This window comes from Sphaeramia orbicularis, chromosome 8 (genome assembly GCF_902148855.1).
Source record: "Sphaeramia orbicularis chromosome 8, fSphaOr1.1, whole genome shotgun sequence".
In the NCBI taxonomy this organism is placed as follows: Eukaryota; Metazoa; Chordata; class Actinopteri; order Kurtiformes; family Apogonidae; genus Sphaeramia; species Sphaeramia orbicularis.
This window is the reverse complement of record NC_043964.1, coordinates 43,104,898-43,121,769: the sequence shown is the minus strand read 5'-3', so window position 1 is coordinate 43,121,769 and position 16,872 is coordinate 43,104,898. Positions and strand designations below refer to the sequence as shown.

Genomic DNA, 16,872 nt, shown 5'->3' with positions numbered 1-16,872 from the left:
TAGGAATGTAGTTAGTTAAAAGTTAACCCATTATCAGAAGAATAATTAAAATAGGAAACCAATTACACAGAAAAATAAATATGCAAATATTTCACTCCAAAACAAAAATAGCTAGCTTAACATCAGCTATTGTAGGCAGTCAATGAAGTTTAAGTTTTGGATATTAATTGTAAATTTGAGTAAAAATGTCAGCATATGTACACTACAGGTGATCTCACCTATGAACAGAAGTGTACCGCTACTTAAAATGATAACTAAAGACTAAATAATAACAACGGTCAAACTATTAGCCACCCGTCCCTTCCGTTCATTCACGCTCAGGGGCACGCGGACCCCTCATCCCTCAACCCCCTGTCCTCGCGCTGACGATCATCCCACTCACCTGGTGTTGTCAGAGAAGCAGCGGTCCGATCCCGTTCAGCAAGCCAGTCCAAGTCCAGTCCACCCCTGGTACGACCCTGTATGCAACTAGCTGCTACACACAATTGAAAAGCAGGCATGTATTTGGGCTTTGGTATGCACCACAGTCGGGCACGAGCTGCCTCTACACTGGGGCCCCTCCTAAACCCAGCACACTTGACCGCTGCTGCTGCTGCTGCTGCTCCCGCCTACGACGTGCCCACATAGAAACTGACCACGCAGATCAATACGCCACACCGTGACACTCTGAGACCATCCACTTAACAGAAATGCGCCTCCCGTCTATTAAAGCCCGTCAGAAACCCTGCAGATCCACGCATTCTATAATATTAAGCAATTTGTAAAGGTATTATGCAGTGGTGGATGCTTTTTGAACATCTATCCCACAAATATCTATGCACCGCACACACCCACTAGATGCAGGCTGGAGACAATTGGGCTCTCACTTTGCGGTCTTTCGCTCCCCCTCTCCACTATTGGATGGAACCAACCAACCCCCAATTCGCTGCAAACCAATAGCATGCATGAAATAAGGAGCGATTCATATGGTAACTGTTGCTTCTCTACATTGCACATAACTTCTAAGATGTTTTTAAAAGAGCTTGACATTTCTTTTCCTTCTGACATAACATTCAATTTGTGGCAAAAAAATTCCACCTACCAACCTTTATCATATTTAACTTTCATAACAGTTTTATGCATTATTTATCATAAGTTTGATTATTCAGAGCTCCTTCTGCCTGGAAGTGACAGCAGCCAGCACAACTCATGCAATCATACATCATCCAACCACAAACATAAGCCTTGGTTTTTCAGTTGAATTTTATTACAAATGGAAAAAATATCACATAGGGGCGAAAAAAAAGCATGTTTTCAGTAATTAAATAGGGCTCTTCTGTACTAAATGCTGGAAAACATGTCGTCGTGATTGAGTTTTACATCAAAAGCAGGAAAGGCATTTTATGTTGTGGTTGTGAACAGTCTGTTAATGTAGGAGGGTTTAGCGCCCGCCTCTCCAAGCTCCTCCACCCCTCTTCTTCCCTCCTCCTCCCCCTCCTCCTGAACCACCTTTCACTTTCTTCCTCACGCCGCTTGCTTGCTCTGTGTCATCATCTCCATCGCCTCCTTTGGGCCTTTTCCTCTTCTCCCCTTGTTCCTTCATTTCCTGAGGAAATGGATTTTCTTAGCTGATTATGTATTCGTATACAGTCCTATTATTACATTCCAGAACAAAAATAGAAACGACTCCCACATGCTTATTAAATCACATAGCTGACCCATCATCCTCCTGCTGCCCCCACTCCCACATTCAATTATCATCATTTACTTGTGATCACAGACTAAAGATGACTTACCAGCCTGGCAAACCTCTGGGCCTCGCTCACTCTTTCCACGAGCATCATTACTTCATCCTCCTGGGTTGGGAAGGCCGGAAGTTTCTTCCCAATCAGGGTTTCAATTCGCTGGAAAAGCTCCACGTCGTATCTAAGACAACGAGATGTATCAGTAAATGGCTGCAAACTACCTTTTAACGTCAAAGTCAGCGTTATTGTTAGTTTTGCCATATGCACAGCACATACAGAAGACTGAAACTGCTTAACTCTAAGGCCCATGGTGCAACAAGAAACATAGTAAAAAAAAATAGAAAGAACAGAATATAACTAGAAACAGAGACTATAACTAGAAACAACAGGGGGCTGAGGAAACAAATAAATAAAACTTAACTTCAGCCACCAAACACAATAAAGTGGCATAGCATCATCATCATCATCATTTGAGCATCACATTAGAAAAAGTCCATAGACATGAATTTAACCAGTTTAACAAGTTATTAAAGCCAAAACGTAGTAAAGAGGCAGGCTCTTACTGTGTAACAAAAGTGATCGATTTCCCGGAGCGCCCAGCTCTGGCTGTTCGTCCAACTCTGTGGATGTAGTCCTATGAAGGCAGATCCATTCAAATCACATCAGCGATGCTAATAAAAAGCATCAATCACAACAGCAGCATGATTAAATGGCACCATGGGACTGTACCTTGGAGTGAGTGGGGATGTCATAGTTTATGACACAATCGACATGCGGGATGTCCAGGCCTCTTGAGGCCACATCAGTTGCCAGCAGCACTGATCGAGACTTGGACTTAAACTTGTTGAGCGCTCCTAGACGTTTGTTCTGAAAAAACAGAGTGAATATAGTATTTAAAAGACAGGCTGTTTGAAGTGCAGAGGAGCTTTTAATGCTGATGTTCACATTTAAATGAAGTGCTTTTCCATTGTTAGTCCATTTACACTATGTATTCACATTATTTTAAATCCATAAACATTATTTTACTACTGAATAACTAACAGCTGTTGCTCAGGTTTGCATAGCAATGAGTGCTTTCATGTCAGATTTGGTGCGATAATATGTGTACTGCTGAAGGACAAAAAGAGGGAGGTTTAGCCCATTTAGACCAAATGGAGCTTTGTGACACCTAGTGGATTCAACATAGAACTGCACTGGCATGACGATCTTTATCATAAACACCTCAAAAGGATATTGAGGGAGAAAAAATACATTTAATTAAATTGTACTTTTCTTCCTCCATTCTTTCTGAGGTCGCTTATGTTAGTTACTTTTAATTGTTGTTGATTTCAGTGATTAATTTGCCTTAAATTTTAACTGCATCCTTTATTCTTTTTCTGTTTCTTTCGTACTGATTTTCATTGTTTACCCATGTATTTTGTTGTTGTTGTACTTCCCTCAATTTGTGTTTTGGTGTTTTCTGAAAGTCCTCTTCATCATTTTATCACTATTTATTATCAGTTACATTCCAAATAAATCTTCTACCTCAACACTTTCTGAGGGTAAAAAAAAAGATTGAATTAAAAGTGCATTGTAAGAGGACCTAACAAAAACTGATTTCTTGTTTTAATTTTTTATTGTATAACACTAAAGGTAATGCAGTTATGTGCATTTGTTGGTCATTTTCCAAATCGTTCTATAGTATTTGTGTAAAACAATGACATAACTTTACAAATATTGCGGGTTAGTGTGAAGTCTGAGAGCTTAGAATGGAGTGTGTACATATTTTGCTCTAAAACTCTACCTGACTCATCTGGCCATGCAGAGGGATGGCGGTGATACCGAGGTTCCTTAACAATAGTGCCACCCGCTGGGCATTGTTACATGTGCTGCAGAAAATCATAAAGGAGTTTCCAGCCAGCTCATTCAGGATGGATACCAGGTAACAGTCCTACCAGAAAACAGCAACATGTAGACATGAAATACTACTTAACATAAATGCAAGCATCACTTTGATAGACAGAGGAGCGGCAGCCTGCAGGATGCCATCTCAGAAATTATAACAAAAAATGCAATACAAGTCTTTATGCCCCACCTTGTATTTGGACGGAATGAAGATGTAGTACTGCTGCAGTTTATCTACTGTGGAGTATTTGGTCGACACTGCACACTTGACAGGATCTTTTAGAGCTGCCCTCTGTAGTTTCTGGACCTGTAAACCAGTCAAAAAGTGCATTATTTTACATGGTATAAGGCTCTTGTGCTTATTAGTTTTTGCAGCATTAGTCACCAATCAGTCACAAACACCACACAGTATAAAGTATGACATAAACACTAAGGGTCTTCTACTGCATCACAGATCATCTTTTAACAGTTGTTGTTACCTTTTTAGTCATGGTGGCAGAGAATAGGAAGGTCCGTCTGTCCCTGGGAATCACTTTTAAGATTTTATCCACCTGAACAGAGACAACATTCTCAAAGTTAAAACGACCCAGTTTGACATGCACGTTCTTATTTCGCAATAAAAATATTACAGAATAAAAGTATATAGAGGTATAGAGTATATAGAGGTATGTGATGTTAATGAGTGCAACTTCTATTGGCATTTAACAATAATCACTCAAACAGAGTTTTGAACCACGCACCTCAGTCTCAAAGTCCATGTTGAGGATTCTGTCCGCTTCGTCCATGACCAAGAACTTCAGAGCTCGCAGGGAGAAGCCTTTTGTGTTTTCCAGGTGGTCTATCAACCGGCCAGGGGTGGCTGCAAACACATTTGTTTCACTCGTTTGTGTTCACTTTGATGCTGTAATTATGTGTCGATTTAACTACTTGACACTCAAAAGACGGCAAATATTTCATTTGTTCAACAGAAAAAAATGACAACATGAACAGAACGGTTTCCTCTTCACTCAGAACATCAATTCAATAGAGGCGTTACATGTTCTTTGAATTTTCTGATTTCTTTTTGGGTCTTACCTATAACAATATGAGGCTTTTTTGCCAGCACCAAGGACTGGGACATCATATCAATTCCTCCAACTATGACAGCTGCAACAGAAATGAGAAAAATTTCAGCCACAGAACTGGAATATGTATTCTCCAAACCAGTTCAGTTTAAACAGACACATACCACACTTAACACCGATGCTTGAGCCCAGGGCCTCGAACTGCTCAGAGATCTGAAATGCCAGTTCTCGGGTGGGAGTCAGGACTAGAGTGTGAAGCCTTTGTGGAGATGCCAGAAGGGTCTGGAGTATGGGGAGAGCAAAAGCACCAGTTTTTCCGGAACCAGTTTCTGCCAGGCCAATGACGTCCCTTCCTGCAGATGAACAAAAAGCACAGATTACTATAAAACTTGGACCCTCAACAGCATTTGAGCAGTTTACGTTGTGCAATATTGTTTATTGAATCAAGTGTGCAATGTTTGTTTGTTGTTAGTTTTGCTATTGCTTAATTGTTTTTTATTACTATTACTACTATTACTTAGATACTTATATATTGTTGTAGTGACTACTATTATTATTACTAATACATACACACACACACACACACACTAATCATCTTCAATCTGGTCTTGGGTCTTCCTCTGCACCTCCAGCCTGGCAGTTCCAACCTCAGCATCTTTCTACCAATATATTCAGTGTCCCTCCTCTGTACATGTCCAACCAATGTTATAATATTATAACATAACTACTTATTTATGAATATTTTATTATTATTACTATTTTCTTATTTATTTCTACTAGTACTGTCTAATGTGCAATTGCCTGTTTTTCATTAGTGTTTTTATACATTTCCTCTTGTAATCTTAATCTTGTAATATTTCTTATATGAGTATATTCAATGTTGTGCTGCTACTGGAACCTTACTTTCCTAAAGGCTTTGCCCAAAGCATCAAAAAAGTTCTATCTAATCTAATCTAATCTAATCAACAATAGGTAAATGTCCCCAAATTATTAAGTTATATAAAAACAAAAAAAATGCTACAGTAATAACCATCTAAGAGACAGTCTGTTATATCTACTCATTCCCTGAAGCTTATCCAGGTCCTGGTTGCAGGAGCAGCAGACCCTCTTCTCCCTAACCACCACCACTTTCTGCCCAGTGTTCCTCCCACTTGGGCGTGAGTGAAATGCTGCATTGGGGTGGGATCCGGGGACCATCCTGACGAGGTGCAAGAGCCACCTCAGCTAGCTCCTCATAATGTTGAAGGGCACTGGCTCTACTGAACCCCCCCTGGATGGCTGAGCTACTCAAAACAAGCCAAGCCTCCCTGCAGAGGGAACCTATTTCCACCAGTCATATCCGTAATCTCATTCTTTTGGTCTCTAATCACAGGTACCTCTTCACCAAAACCAACCGCCACATCCACATCTATCTGTCGCCTGCCTTTCACTTGTGAACAAGACAGAAATACTTGAACAAATCCCCAACTCAGGCACTGCACCTCACTTGAGATGAGAACCATGGGCTCAGATTTGGAGGCAGCAATTCTCATCCTAGCCACTACACACAGCTGTAAACAACGCCAGTGCAAACTGGAGGTCAGGGGTAAATTGAAGCCAAAAGGACCATATTATCCTCAAAAATTGGAGATGCAATCCAGAGGCCACCGTATATATCATGTAATGTAATACAGTAATAACAACAAGATCATTTAGACGCACAACCATCTATTGAAACAAACCAATACTTCCTCTGTGGTATTTACAGAGGTAGTAAAAGTATGTACATCCTGTAATTGAATATATTCTACAAAAACTAAGAGTTCTGCTATCAAATTCTTACTCATGCACAAAGTGTGCAAGTACTGAAAAACAAAAAACACACTTTAAGAATGAAAACTTGAATTAGCCATTGTGAAGTATTACGGCCCCAATGATGTGTGTAGCTAATACAACACAGTTTTTAAAACCTCAGAAAACTAGGGGAACACTTTGTGTGGAGTACGGTTCAGGTGTAAATAAAATGTAAATATAAGTATCCCTCTGGTGCTCTTCAGTTTGGGGATAGTACTAGTTGAAAAAAATCTAAGGCACGTTATAAATATTCAACTAGCGAGTGCTTTTAAAGAGTACATTTAGTTTAATAATAAGAACTAATTCAATCTATAGAGGGAACACTTAATCCTTTGGTTTCTCACAAAAATTGTTACCAACACACTTATAGATACCTGGTTTTCATTAGACAGAAGTAGATGGAAAACTTGTAATCCAAAAAGTGATTGATAATTAACCATGTAAAGACCAATATAGTGGAGTAACAAGTGTAATATTTACCTCTGAGATACAGTGGAATTGCAACTATACAGTAAAATAGAAACACTCAAAGCACAAGTACCTAAGACCCGCAGTTGAGTTGAACAGTTGGACTTGGCATGGTGCTTTATGTAATTTGTTACTGTACTTGCAATTGAGAAAGTGTCCCACACTGGTTATTACCCGAGCAACACTTTTAGTGCCCACTTTTGGTAAACTGAACAGAAAACAGCAACAGCCCTATCTGTCTAGGTGTTTTTCCTTTAATGAGATAGGTTGATATAATAAGGTTTCTGTGGTCTCTCACCTTGCAGAGCTACAGGTATAGCTTCTATCTGGATCTTTGTTGGACTCTTCCATCCCAGCTGATCACAAGCCTCGCAGAGCACCTCTGTGACACCCTGCCGACACCAAACAAACCGGCCCGGTGACGACATTTATATGAGACTGACAATAATTAAACAGAAATATAAAATTTTCTTTAACTATAATCTCATGGCAAACACAATCCTTCGGTTAAATAGCGTCCAGATATGACGCTAGCTTACTTCAGCTATTTTAAAGAGCTATGCTACAGCTTGTTTATCTTGGTGCACGAGTCCGTTTGTCGCTCTGTGAAAAACCTACCAGGTCCTTGAAGGTCTTCACTGTTTCCACATTTTCTCCACTATTAATGTTACTAGTATCATCGTCGCTACTCGAATCTTCGAGTGGTTTATCCGTGTTTTGCTTCACGCTTTTCTCAGAGCTGTCCTCCATGCTGTTCGTTCCAACGTGTAGTCAGTTCCCATTGCGCAGATGCGGAAATGACTAGTAATCCGAGTCGCAAACCATCATGGGACTTGCTGTTTTAAATGCATGCACATCGTTACATGTAGTTTAATGGGTAAACCAGTTTTTTTAAGTTAAAATAAATCATAATGACAAATGATGAAAATTAAATGATACAACTACACTATAAAAGTGCTTTTATATAAAGAAAGACAGAAACTGGAGTTAAAAACAATTTAAGCATTTATTGGGCTATAGAACTAATAGGGTCAGACGTGTTTTGCCAACATTCAACAGGTTTGTTTTCATGTCACATCTTTAAGATATCACTATTAAAATAAACAACTGACATCATACAATCATAAAAAATGCCTTTACTTATCACACCAAATGATAGAGCTGTCTGGAGGGAAAACAGGAAGAACAAAAGAAGACAGAACAAAAGCACTTGGTCGTGCAATATTACTTTCAGTGCAGAGCATAGTGTTCATTGTATGAGTTGCCTACTGGGAAAGAAACCAATCATATATTAATGGTATTGTGAATGTCAAATTCACATTCTCTTTGATGTCACAAATAATACTCCAGATAAAATGAAGACGTAACTGCTGAAGAGCAAAGCAGCCATATCAATTATCTGAGACATGGGTGTAGCGGATTGCCTTAAAATTACAATGACTCTGCAAAGTAACCTTTTGAAATATGTACTCCTTAAATTCAGAGCACACAGCCGACTATTTCCCTGCAATACCCTCTGGAGTTTCAGAGGAGTCCCTCCATCTCCCTCATAAAGGCTTCGTACACCTGGTCCTTAGTCTTCATGTTGGGCTGAGACACAGCACCCATCTGTGCTGGGTTGACCATTTGAGCAGCAGCTGCCTGCTGTTTCTGTACCTGACCCCCTCCCATGCTTTCATCTACCCTCCTTCCACCAGCACCACCCAGTGTCTTCTCCAGAGGCCCGGCTGCAGCTCCAGGTACTGCTCCGCTCTTGTCCCTACGCACCCTCAGTGCCGTTGGCACAAACCGGGTGACCTCCGCCTTGGGATTGATAATCTGTGGCTTGGCAGAGATGGTGGCCCCACCAGCACCTGCACCTGCTGCCAACGCCCCCCCTGCAGCTGCAACAGAAGTGATGTTGGCTCTTTTTTCGATAGTGGCATGGTGGTGGCCAGCAGGGTTGCTGCCTGGATTGGAGCCTGAAGAGGCAGCAGCTGTCCCTGGGGGAGGCGGCATCTGCATGACACCTGGTCGCATAGGCATGGGCATGGCTGGGGGTGGCAGGTTGCTCTGTGACACATCCTGGTTGGATCCTGGGGCTTTCTGTCGCTGGACAATGTTGGGAGGAGCACTGAGCACATTGGAGTTGAGGGGAGGAGGAAAGAGAGACAGAGGGGGAGCAAGTGGACGTTGGGGGCCCCCTGCCCTTGGAGGAGGAGGTGGGATACCTGAGAAGACACAGAGACAGATGTATTTCGGTGAGAAATTTATACAGAACATTCCAAAGATGTGACAAAGAAGTGACTTTTTTCCACACAAAAAAAAAATCATTTTGTGACTTAGTTTTACTACAAATGTGTGGAAACTGGATTTGAAATAAATATATACATTTCCTCACAATGCGACTGGAGCTGTCACATCTGCCCAACATGTGTCCATACACTTATAATAATACATACATACAATAAAATATACAACAGATTCACGTTTGATTATTCCTACATATGTGTAAATGCACATACACACATTCCACTGTACACTCTGAGCACATGTAGACCTACCTGGTGGTCCTGGGGGTGGTAATCTTGGAGGGGGTCCTCGTGGTGGGGGGCCAGGTGGGAGGCCTGGAGGGGGACCAGGTGGTGGGCCAGGGGGCCGACCTGGGGGAGGGCCAGGGGGCAGAAGACGTGGCATGGGACCCCTCAGACCTCCAGGCATACCAGGAGGCCTCAAGAAAGGAGGAGCACCTGAAAAACACAATACACAATCTCAGTTATGCATAGGGCAAAAAACTGAGGTAATAGGTCAATATGTTTTGATTTTGAATGATATGAAAAATGTAACATTCAAAAGTCAAGTCAAACTATAGCCTATCAGGAGGTGCTTTACTTTCTTTAAAGTAACTGTTATTTGAAAAATAATCCACACTAATACCCTTAGAAAATGCTGCTCTTTCAATGTAGATGATATTGTTCAGGTAACCACTTCATATTTTGATCTTTTTGCCCAGCCCTAGTTCTGGGATTTCCTCTAGTATCTAATTCTGACTTTAAGCGTAGCATTCCAAGTTAGAAATGTAACCAACCAGGTGGTGGCCCAGGTGGAGGGCCAGAGGGTGGCCCAGGGGGCCTCATTGGAGGAGCTGGGGGAGGACCCAGCGGTGGAGGACCAGACATCGGTGGACCTTGTAAATGTGGAGGCCCTTGCTGTCCAACTGGTCCAGCAGGCGGTGGTAGACGCTGACCAGCCATAAGGTGGGACTGGTTGTCCCCTGGCGGCCCCCTGTCCTCAATGTCGGAACCATCTGATTCATCTGTGTATTCTTCCTCTACCTCCTCTTCCTCTTCTTCTTCAGGAACTGACTGACCTAGGGACAAAAACAACACAGCAGCATATTGTCAGAAAAATATTGTATCTTTGCTTATTTTGTGTGTGGCAATTACACTATAAACTATAGTACCTGCCATCCTCAACATCATGGCCTGTAGAGGAGTGATGGCTTTGGTCTTCTTCACTAGTCTCTTTTTCTTCCGTTTTCCGTCATGGGGTGCCTCTGCAGGTATATCTGCGAAACGTACACTGCGACCTGTAAAAAAAAACATCAGACCCAAGCTAAATATTAGGTGGGACATGGGAGAGGTTGTTCTCCTAAATCTGTTAACCTTTTAACCGCCAAAGCTGCAATATTGCAACAAGCAACATAACTGAATGAAAGACAGCTTTTTGAAATCTTGATATCAAAACTGAATATTAAAAACAAACAAAAAAATCTCCTGCACCAAAAGGGCTAATATAAATGTTTTTTTTTAATCCTGTTGAATAAATGAATAAAAACAGAAATCATACCCACACAAATAAAATAAGTTTTCATTGAGAACACTCACCAGCATGTCTTTCACTTCTGTCTCTGTCCTCCTCTCTGTCTCTCTCATCATCAAGCCTGTCCATACTCATTCTCTGGTCACCATCTCCTCCTTCATCTCGTTCTTCATCGCTGTCCTCGTCACTGTCACTGTCATCGTCTTCTACATCATCTCGATCTCTATCACTCTCACTTCCACTGTCCCGATCTCTTCCCAGATCCATTCCAGTATCCTTTTCAAAACCAGGAATGGATGGTTCTGTTTAGGAAACAACTGTAATTAGTAACGCAACAGGCAGCAATTTTCTTCTTATTAATAGGAATTCACTTTCACACATGTGGTCACTAATTAGAAAGTTACCGGTTTCCGTGCCGTAAGGTCGTCGAGATGGAATGCCATAGAGTGCAAGGACTTGTGGAGGTGGGGGCCCAGGCGGGGGTCCAGGAGGCTTCTTCCCTGGAGGTAAACGTGGAACACCTGGTACTGTTGCCAACACAGGGCCAGACGATGATGAAAGAGGCCCTTTACTGAAAAAGAGAGTGAATAAAACCTGTAAGGAGATTTTATAAAATAGGAACGTATATATTCAAGGGATGCACAAAAACATGTACACAATAAACATCAATGTTCACTGCTCGATAATAATCTCTACCAAGTGAAAATGGGCCTAGTATGAACTAAAGTGTCAATAAGTTCTAAAATTAACTCTTTATTATATGCTGGAGCACTGTGAAATACAGACACACAGATCCTGCCCATAAAGCCTGTATTGGGGAAAACTAAAATCTAAAGTGTGGTTGGATTAAACATCAAGCAAAAGAGAATCGCATACTACTGGACAAATGCACAATTTAACTGCTAAGCACGTAGCTCTGTTATTGCCCCATGTATATTATGTATGCCAGAAGCCTGAAACCCATGCACAGAGTTAACCACAAACATGAGCTGATGATTAAATGTTGCCATTAACCAATTTACCTATAGGTGCATTCATAAATTCAAGTTGAAATGGTCACATGTTATCTGAACTACTATGTAGCACAGTGGTGGGTTAGGGATCTGAGGTCTGCATGGAAAGTATATCAAACTAACTACTGATCATTTGTGGAAACAACTAGAAATAAAAAAAAAAGATTACCAATATCACAAGCATTACCACCACCACCAACCACCAGGATTAACAGCAGAACATTACACATACGAAAATAACTGCCTACCCAAAGGAGGAGTTCTTCTTCAGTATGGAGGGCGGTTGAGCCCCCGGCAATGGGATGTCTTGGATGTGGATATTGGAAGGAGCATGAGGCATATCTGGTAAAGGAATACTGTCTACCTCCACTGACTCTGCATTCTGGGTAGAAAAAACATAAATACTCAACAAGAGCAACAGCACATTGCAATGCAGGGCCACTAAAACATTAAGTACACAGGTACATAAGTACATCATTCAGTTAGTAAGAGACCATTATCTTGTTGTTTTACCTCAGACTACCAAGGATTAAATAGGATATCTACTAAATCAGTTACTCAAAAATGACAATTCAAGACTTTGACAATTTAGTCAAAACAATGTGAATTATATAAACAAACCTTGACTGAGTCAAAATAGAGAGCCAGTTGCCCTCGTTTGGTTTCATAATCCAATTCCAGTTTACGAAGCTCCTTGTAGGTGTCAGGATTCTCTCTCTCGTACAAGCGCACAATGCGTTCAAACGTCTCACGTAGTTTCTTCCTCTTATCCCTCAATACCTTCTCATTCAGCAAGGGCTGCTGCACTGGGTTAAACTCTGTGAATGAGTTAAAGAAGAGCATTAATCTGGATGATAATCAGTCAATATTTCAATATTTGAGGAATAACAAAAAATATTAGCACAAGAAGAGAACATTAGTACATTGAAATCAGCCTAAAAAGCCTTGAATTCTGAAATATATTTCATCTCATATCACACTTTTAACCCTTTTATGCACAGTGGTCACTACAGTGGACAGTTACTCTACAGCTGTTCTCTTGTATATTCATGGGTTTTGTTGTTTTAGTTCCATATCAACCAACACAGTGGACACTTATGCATCATCTCATAAACTCCAATTCATACCATTATTGTAACTTTGCTGTTCTTGATTGGTTCTTGAGTGGAAATCAATTGTTAATATTTATTTTTTGCATATTATCTCCATGAAGTGAGTAATAACTAGTATTAGAATATGTTAAAATGTGAGAAAACATCAGATTAGCTGCATTAAACATGGTTTCATTTCACTGTTTTCATATCACTTCATGATATTGGGTTTTAAATACATGTTTCTTTGCTTCAAGAATAAAATTCATGGTGTAGCTGAGTGGACATTTTTTTAACTCCATGAAAAACAGGTTGATTAAAAAAAAAAAAATCAATCACATTGTTTTTTTTGTTTTTTTTCAGGCCTAAAGAGGAATAAAAACACTCAGGAAAAAAAAAAATCTTGATTAAGGTTCTCATAATTCATGCATGAAAGGGTTAAAGTAAATTATAACAGTGTATAACACAATATCATGTTTACTAAGGGCTGTGAACTGATTAAAGTTCTACTCAACTACATTTAAAAAATCCAACCCCTACCCATTTCATCCAATTTCTCCATGTCTCTGATGATCTGTCTGGGATCCTTCATCTTCAGCACTGCTGCCCTCACCATCATCCTCTGTTTCTTGTTCTAATTAGATTATTAATAAACAAGATAAGTGTTGTGAACAAGATAAACTATTACATTTAATATGAAACAGTACATTCAGAGTTAACTTTATGTGCCTATGTCCTGAGTACCTTTTTCAGCTCCCTTTTCCTGGCCTCTTTTCCTATAAGGGAAGGAAAAACAAGCAAGATTAATTATATTGGTGATAACCTGAGAGAATCACATAATTCTACAGGAACTTGCTCTTGATCGGCACTTACTGGCCTGGTCGGTGGGATTCATAAACTTCCCACTCTTGGTGGAGGAGGTTGAACGTCGCCCCATTGTACTGGTGCGTCTCTTTTACCCTATCAAGTGTTACAGCATAATTGAGACATGAGGAAAAAAAAAAAACCCTGTCTGACCTAAAAAGTGACCATTTCACTCAGAAAACAACGCCTCAGACAGATGCTTTAGAAACCCTCAGATTATTGGCTATCACATTTAGTTAACTTACCTAATGTGGAAGAACAAACAATGGGGGTTAATTGGTACAAACACAGAAGTGCTATGTTAACAGTCGAAAGGTATTAGTAACTTTAATATGTACCATTTTCATTGAAACATCAATGGCAGTCTAACAGTTACAGTAAGCTACTTTCAACGACCAATTTAGCATAAACTGACCATCAACGCATGCCTATTAGTTAGTAAGTAACTTTAGTAAAGTTCTGCGTACCCCATCTTTGTCAAATCATACTGATCATTTATGTTGATACCGAATAAATACAAATGAAATCACCTGTAAACGTTTACTACGTGTTAGCTGGCCGTGCAACACTAGCCCGTATGCTAACACTGTATGCTATGTTAGCTTGCACTTGTAGCTACGGTGGCTAGGGCCGCATTATACCAACATAGGAGTAAAACATCACTTTACCTTTAATGCAGTCAAACCCTGTAGAGCGCAGCACCCTACACAAGAAACCTCGAGCTCCAACAGTAACGAAATTAGTAAGGTTTCAATCTGTGAAACAAAAGTTCACAGCATTCAGGACTGAATGCACACAAGGACTAGCCATGCGCCATGTTTACTGCCGCGAGCAAGAGCGGAAATGACGTTTTGACATGATTTCAAAAGGACATTTTTTTTTAAATATTTTTATTTTTTATTCCAATCGTTATTTTTTTATTTGTTATGTAAACTGAATGAATGAATAAACAGTATGTATGTTTGTGCATATTTAGTTAATTTTTTTTTTCAGGAAAAAAGTTTATAAATATGAGCTCTAACATGTTTTAAAGTCTATGCTGATAATGGACTCTATGCACAGTCTCACTACTTCCTGAACTTCAGGTGGGGCCTTTATTTCCTGTCTTTCATTACTGGACACACTGATTAATCCAGGTGTGTCTGCTACTTCTTGTTGTGATACTGATTAATTAGGCACACCTGGATTAATCAGTGTGTCCAATAATGAAAGACAGGAAATAACGGACCCACCTGAAGTTCAGGAAGTAGTGAGACTGTGCATAGAGTGCATTAAATAACAGTCATTTAAGACTGGCAATCATTTACTTCACTGCTTCTTCCACAGAAAATAGAAAAATAGACTCCTGGTAATCCTGGGTGTAGTTTCATATTATGTCCACAAGAGGGTGGAAACAAAAGTCCTCAACAGTACAGTAAGTTTGTGGTAGATATATTACAGTTAGCTGTTTCATGTTCAGAAGCACTGGTAATTTGTCAGTGTAATATCTTTCATATTATAGCCATACTTGTCATATTTGCTCAATAACTTGCAGCTGATGAATAGGTAAAGTGCTACTAAGAAACACAATGTTCTTTCCACTCAGAATTTCCACAATGTGTATCTAACAAATTTTTCTAAAAGTGCAGTTGAATGTGGAAAACATTTTAATATCAAGCTTTGGCCAGCAGATGTCACCATTTTACCAGATTGTATCCCCACAGCTGCTAGGGCAATGATCACATGACCATCTGTTTATTATTAACATGTTAACATTAACATCTCAATAACATACTCTCTATGGGCAGAATCTTAATTGCATGTCCAAAACTCTGTCTTGTTTCAGCTACTGATTTGGGGGTTTATATCAAACTAGTATTGCTTATGCACATTGGTGCCTGCTTCTGCTAAAACATTGGTCTAAAAGTAAAATGCCCCCAGAAGAAAAGAAATGACTTTTTTACCAAGTTTGAGTCACTACTAAAGAAAAAAATAAGTCAAAAGTGCTGAATGGCTGTGGTTTCCAAAATATAGTCTCAGGGAAAAATGTGAAATTCTGCAAATTAAGACGAGAATGGGTTTTACTCAAAAGGAATGTTTGTCTCAGAGTTACCAGATTTACTTTAAAACACTGTCTGACCTTTACAATGTTTTCACTTTACAGGTTCTTTCTAGTAGAAAATGTATAAATCTATTGAATAAATGAATATAAACCAATATAAATGTGTAATAACACTTTCTCAAATACAGTACATTGAAAACATCAGCTCAACAGCATGTTGGCCATTTGTTTTCCAATTCATCCTATTAAAGTAAGTAAGATTTAGCACATTTAATCTCCAAGGCAGATCATTTCTAAAAAATTGTAGACTGGTGAAATCAATGGATATGAAAGATGTGCAGTAGATAATAAGAAGCACAAAATAGAGAAAGTAACTGAAACAACCAGATAGTCCAACATTTTTCGTACCATTTGTACAGAATTTGTAACTGAGGGATGTGATAATCTTGTCTTTTAAGTCATAGTAACATAACATAACAAAACAAGAAAAGCACTCGGAGAGCGCAGACCTCCACCAAGAGAGATCACCCCCCACCCCCCCCCCACCCCCGATCACCACCAAAATGCAATCATTTCTTCCTTGTACCAGTATCAACATTTTCTGAAAATCAGAAGATTTTAGAAGTGACACTTAAAATATTTGCATGCCAAATAGTTTCTTATCCTGTAACTGGAAAAGAGGTCATCTTTCCTTGTTCCGCATACACTAGCGAGTTAGATAAAACAAACAGGTTCAACAGTGCAAAGAACTATGTCACTGAGAAAAGACTTGGCACTCTTACAGCTTTACTGTGAAAATAAAGCACATGGAATCTTTTCATGAGAAAGTTTTAATTAATCAGAAGAATGAGCAGTGATAGTGAGTTGTTTTGATTTATTATTATTATTACCTTTTTTGTTTTTTATCTCAGAAACATTGAGCCGCAAGTTTGTTATGTTAGTGCATTTGAGAAGGCAAATGTCAGTCAGAGAAAAATTAGGCGTAGTTTTACGGTAAACCACCACGCCTCCTCCCAGTTACTGACAGACCACTCCCAACAGAAAACCCCATTGATGTAACTATCGAGAATCCCTCGTTTGGTGTTTTGA

General features: G+C 39.8%; 3 protein-coding genes across 3 annotated transcripts in view; all 3 read right to left on the bottom strand.

Moving 5' to 3' along the window:
* The window catches only part of LOC115423566 (myosin-10-like), a 58,300-nt gene extending 57,527 nt beyond the window's left edge, over positions 1 to 773 (bottom strand). The window contains exon 1 of the mRNA XM_030140421.1: positions 383 to 773. The gene's annotated coding sequence lies outside the window, so the exon portion shown is untranslated. The remainder of the gene's footprint in view (positions 1 to 382) is intronic.
* Positions 774 to 1,224: 451 nt separating this feature from the next.
* On the bottom strand, positions 1,225 to 7,746 carry ddx47 (DEAD (Asp-Glu-Ala-Asp) box polypeptide 47). The gene is made up of 12 exons (XM_030140469.1): positions 7,592 to 7,746; positions 7,272 to 7,365; positions 4,837 to 5,025; positions 4,683 to 4,754; positions 4,349 to 4,467; positions 4,088 to 4,159; positions 3,799 to 3,915; positions 3,508 to 3,654; positions 2,454 to 2,591; positions 2,288 to 2,358; positions 1,776 to 1,905; positions 1,225 to 1,585 (listed from the first exon to the last, which is right to left on the bottom strand). Exons 1-12 carry the CDS (start codon positions 7,721 to 7,723, stop codon positions 1,421 to 1,423), a joined length of 1,446 nt encoding a protein of 481 aa, XP_029996329.1. The 5' UTR covers positions 7,724 to 7,746; the 3' UTR covers positions 1,225 to 1,420.
* Positions 7,747 to 7,960: 214 nt separating this feature from the next.
* wbp11 (WW domain binding protein 11) lies at positions 7,961 to 14,572 on the bottom strand. Its single transcript, XM_030140455.1, has 12 exons — positions 14,411 to 14,572; positions 13,752 to 13,838; positions 13,623 to 13,654; positions 13,419 to 13,512; positions 12,409 to 12,605; positions 12,036 to 12,169; positions 11,179 to 11,345; positions 10,840 to 11,076; positions 10,416 to 10,541; positions 10,041 to 10,322; positions 9,517 to 9,702; positions 7,961 to 9,183 (listed from the first exon to the last, which is right to left on the bottom strand). Exons 2-12 carry the CDS (start codon positions 13,813 to 13,815, stop codon positions 8,498 to 8,500), a joined length of 2,205 nt encoding a protein of 734 aa, XP_029996315.1. The 5' UTR covers positions 13,816 to 13,838; positions 14,411 to 14,572; the 3' UTR covers positions 7,961 to 8,497.
* Positions 14,573 to 16,872: the final 2,300 nt, after the last annotated feature.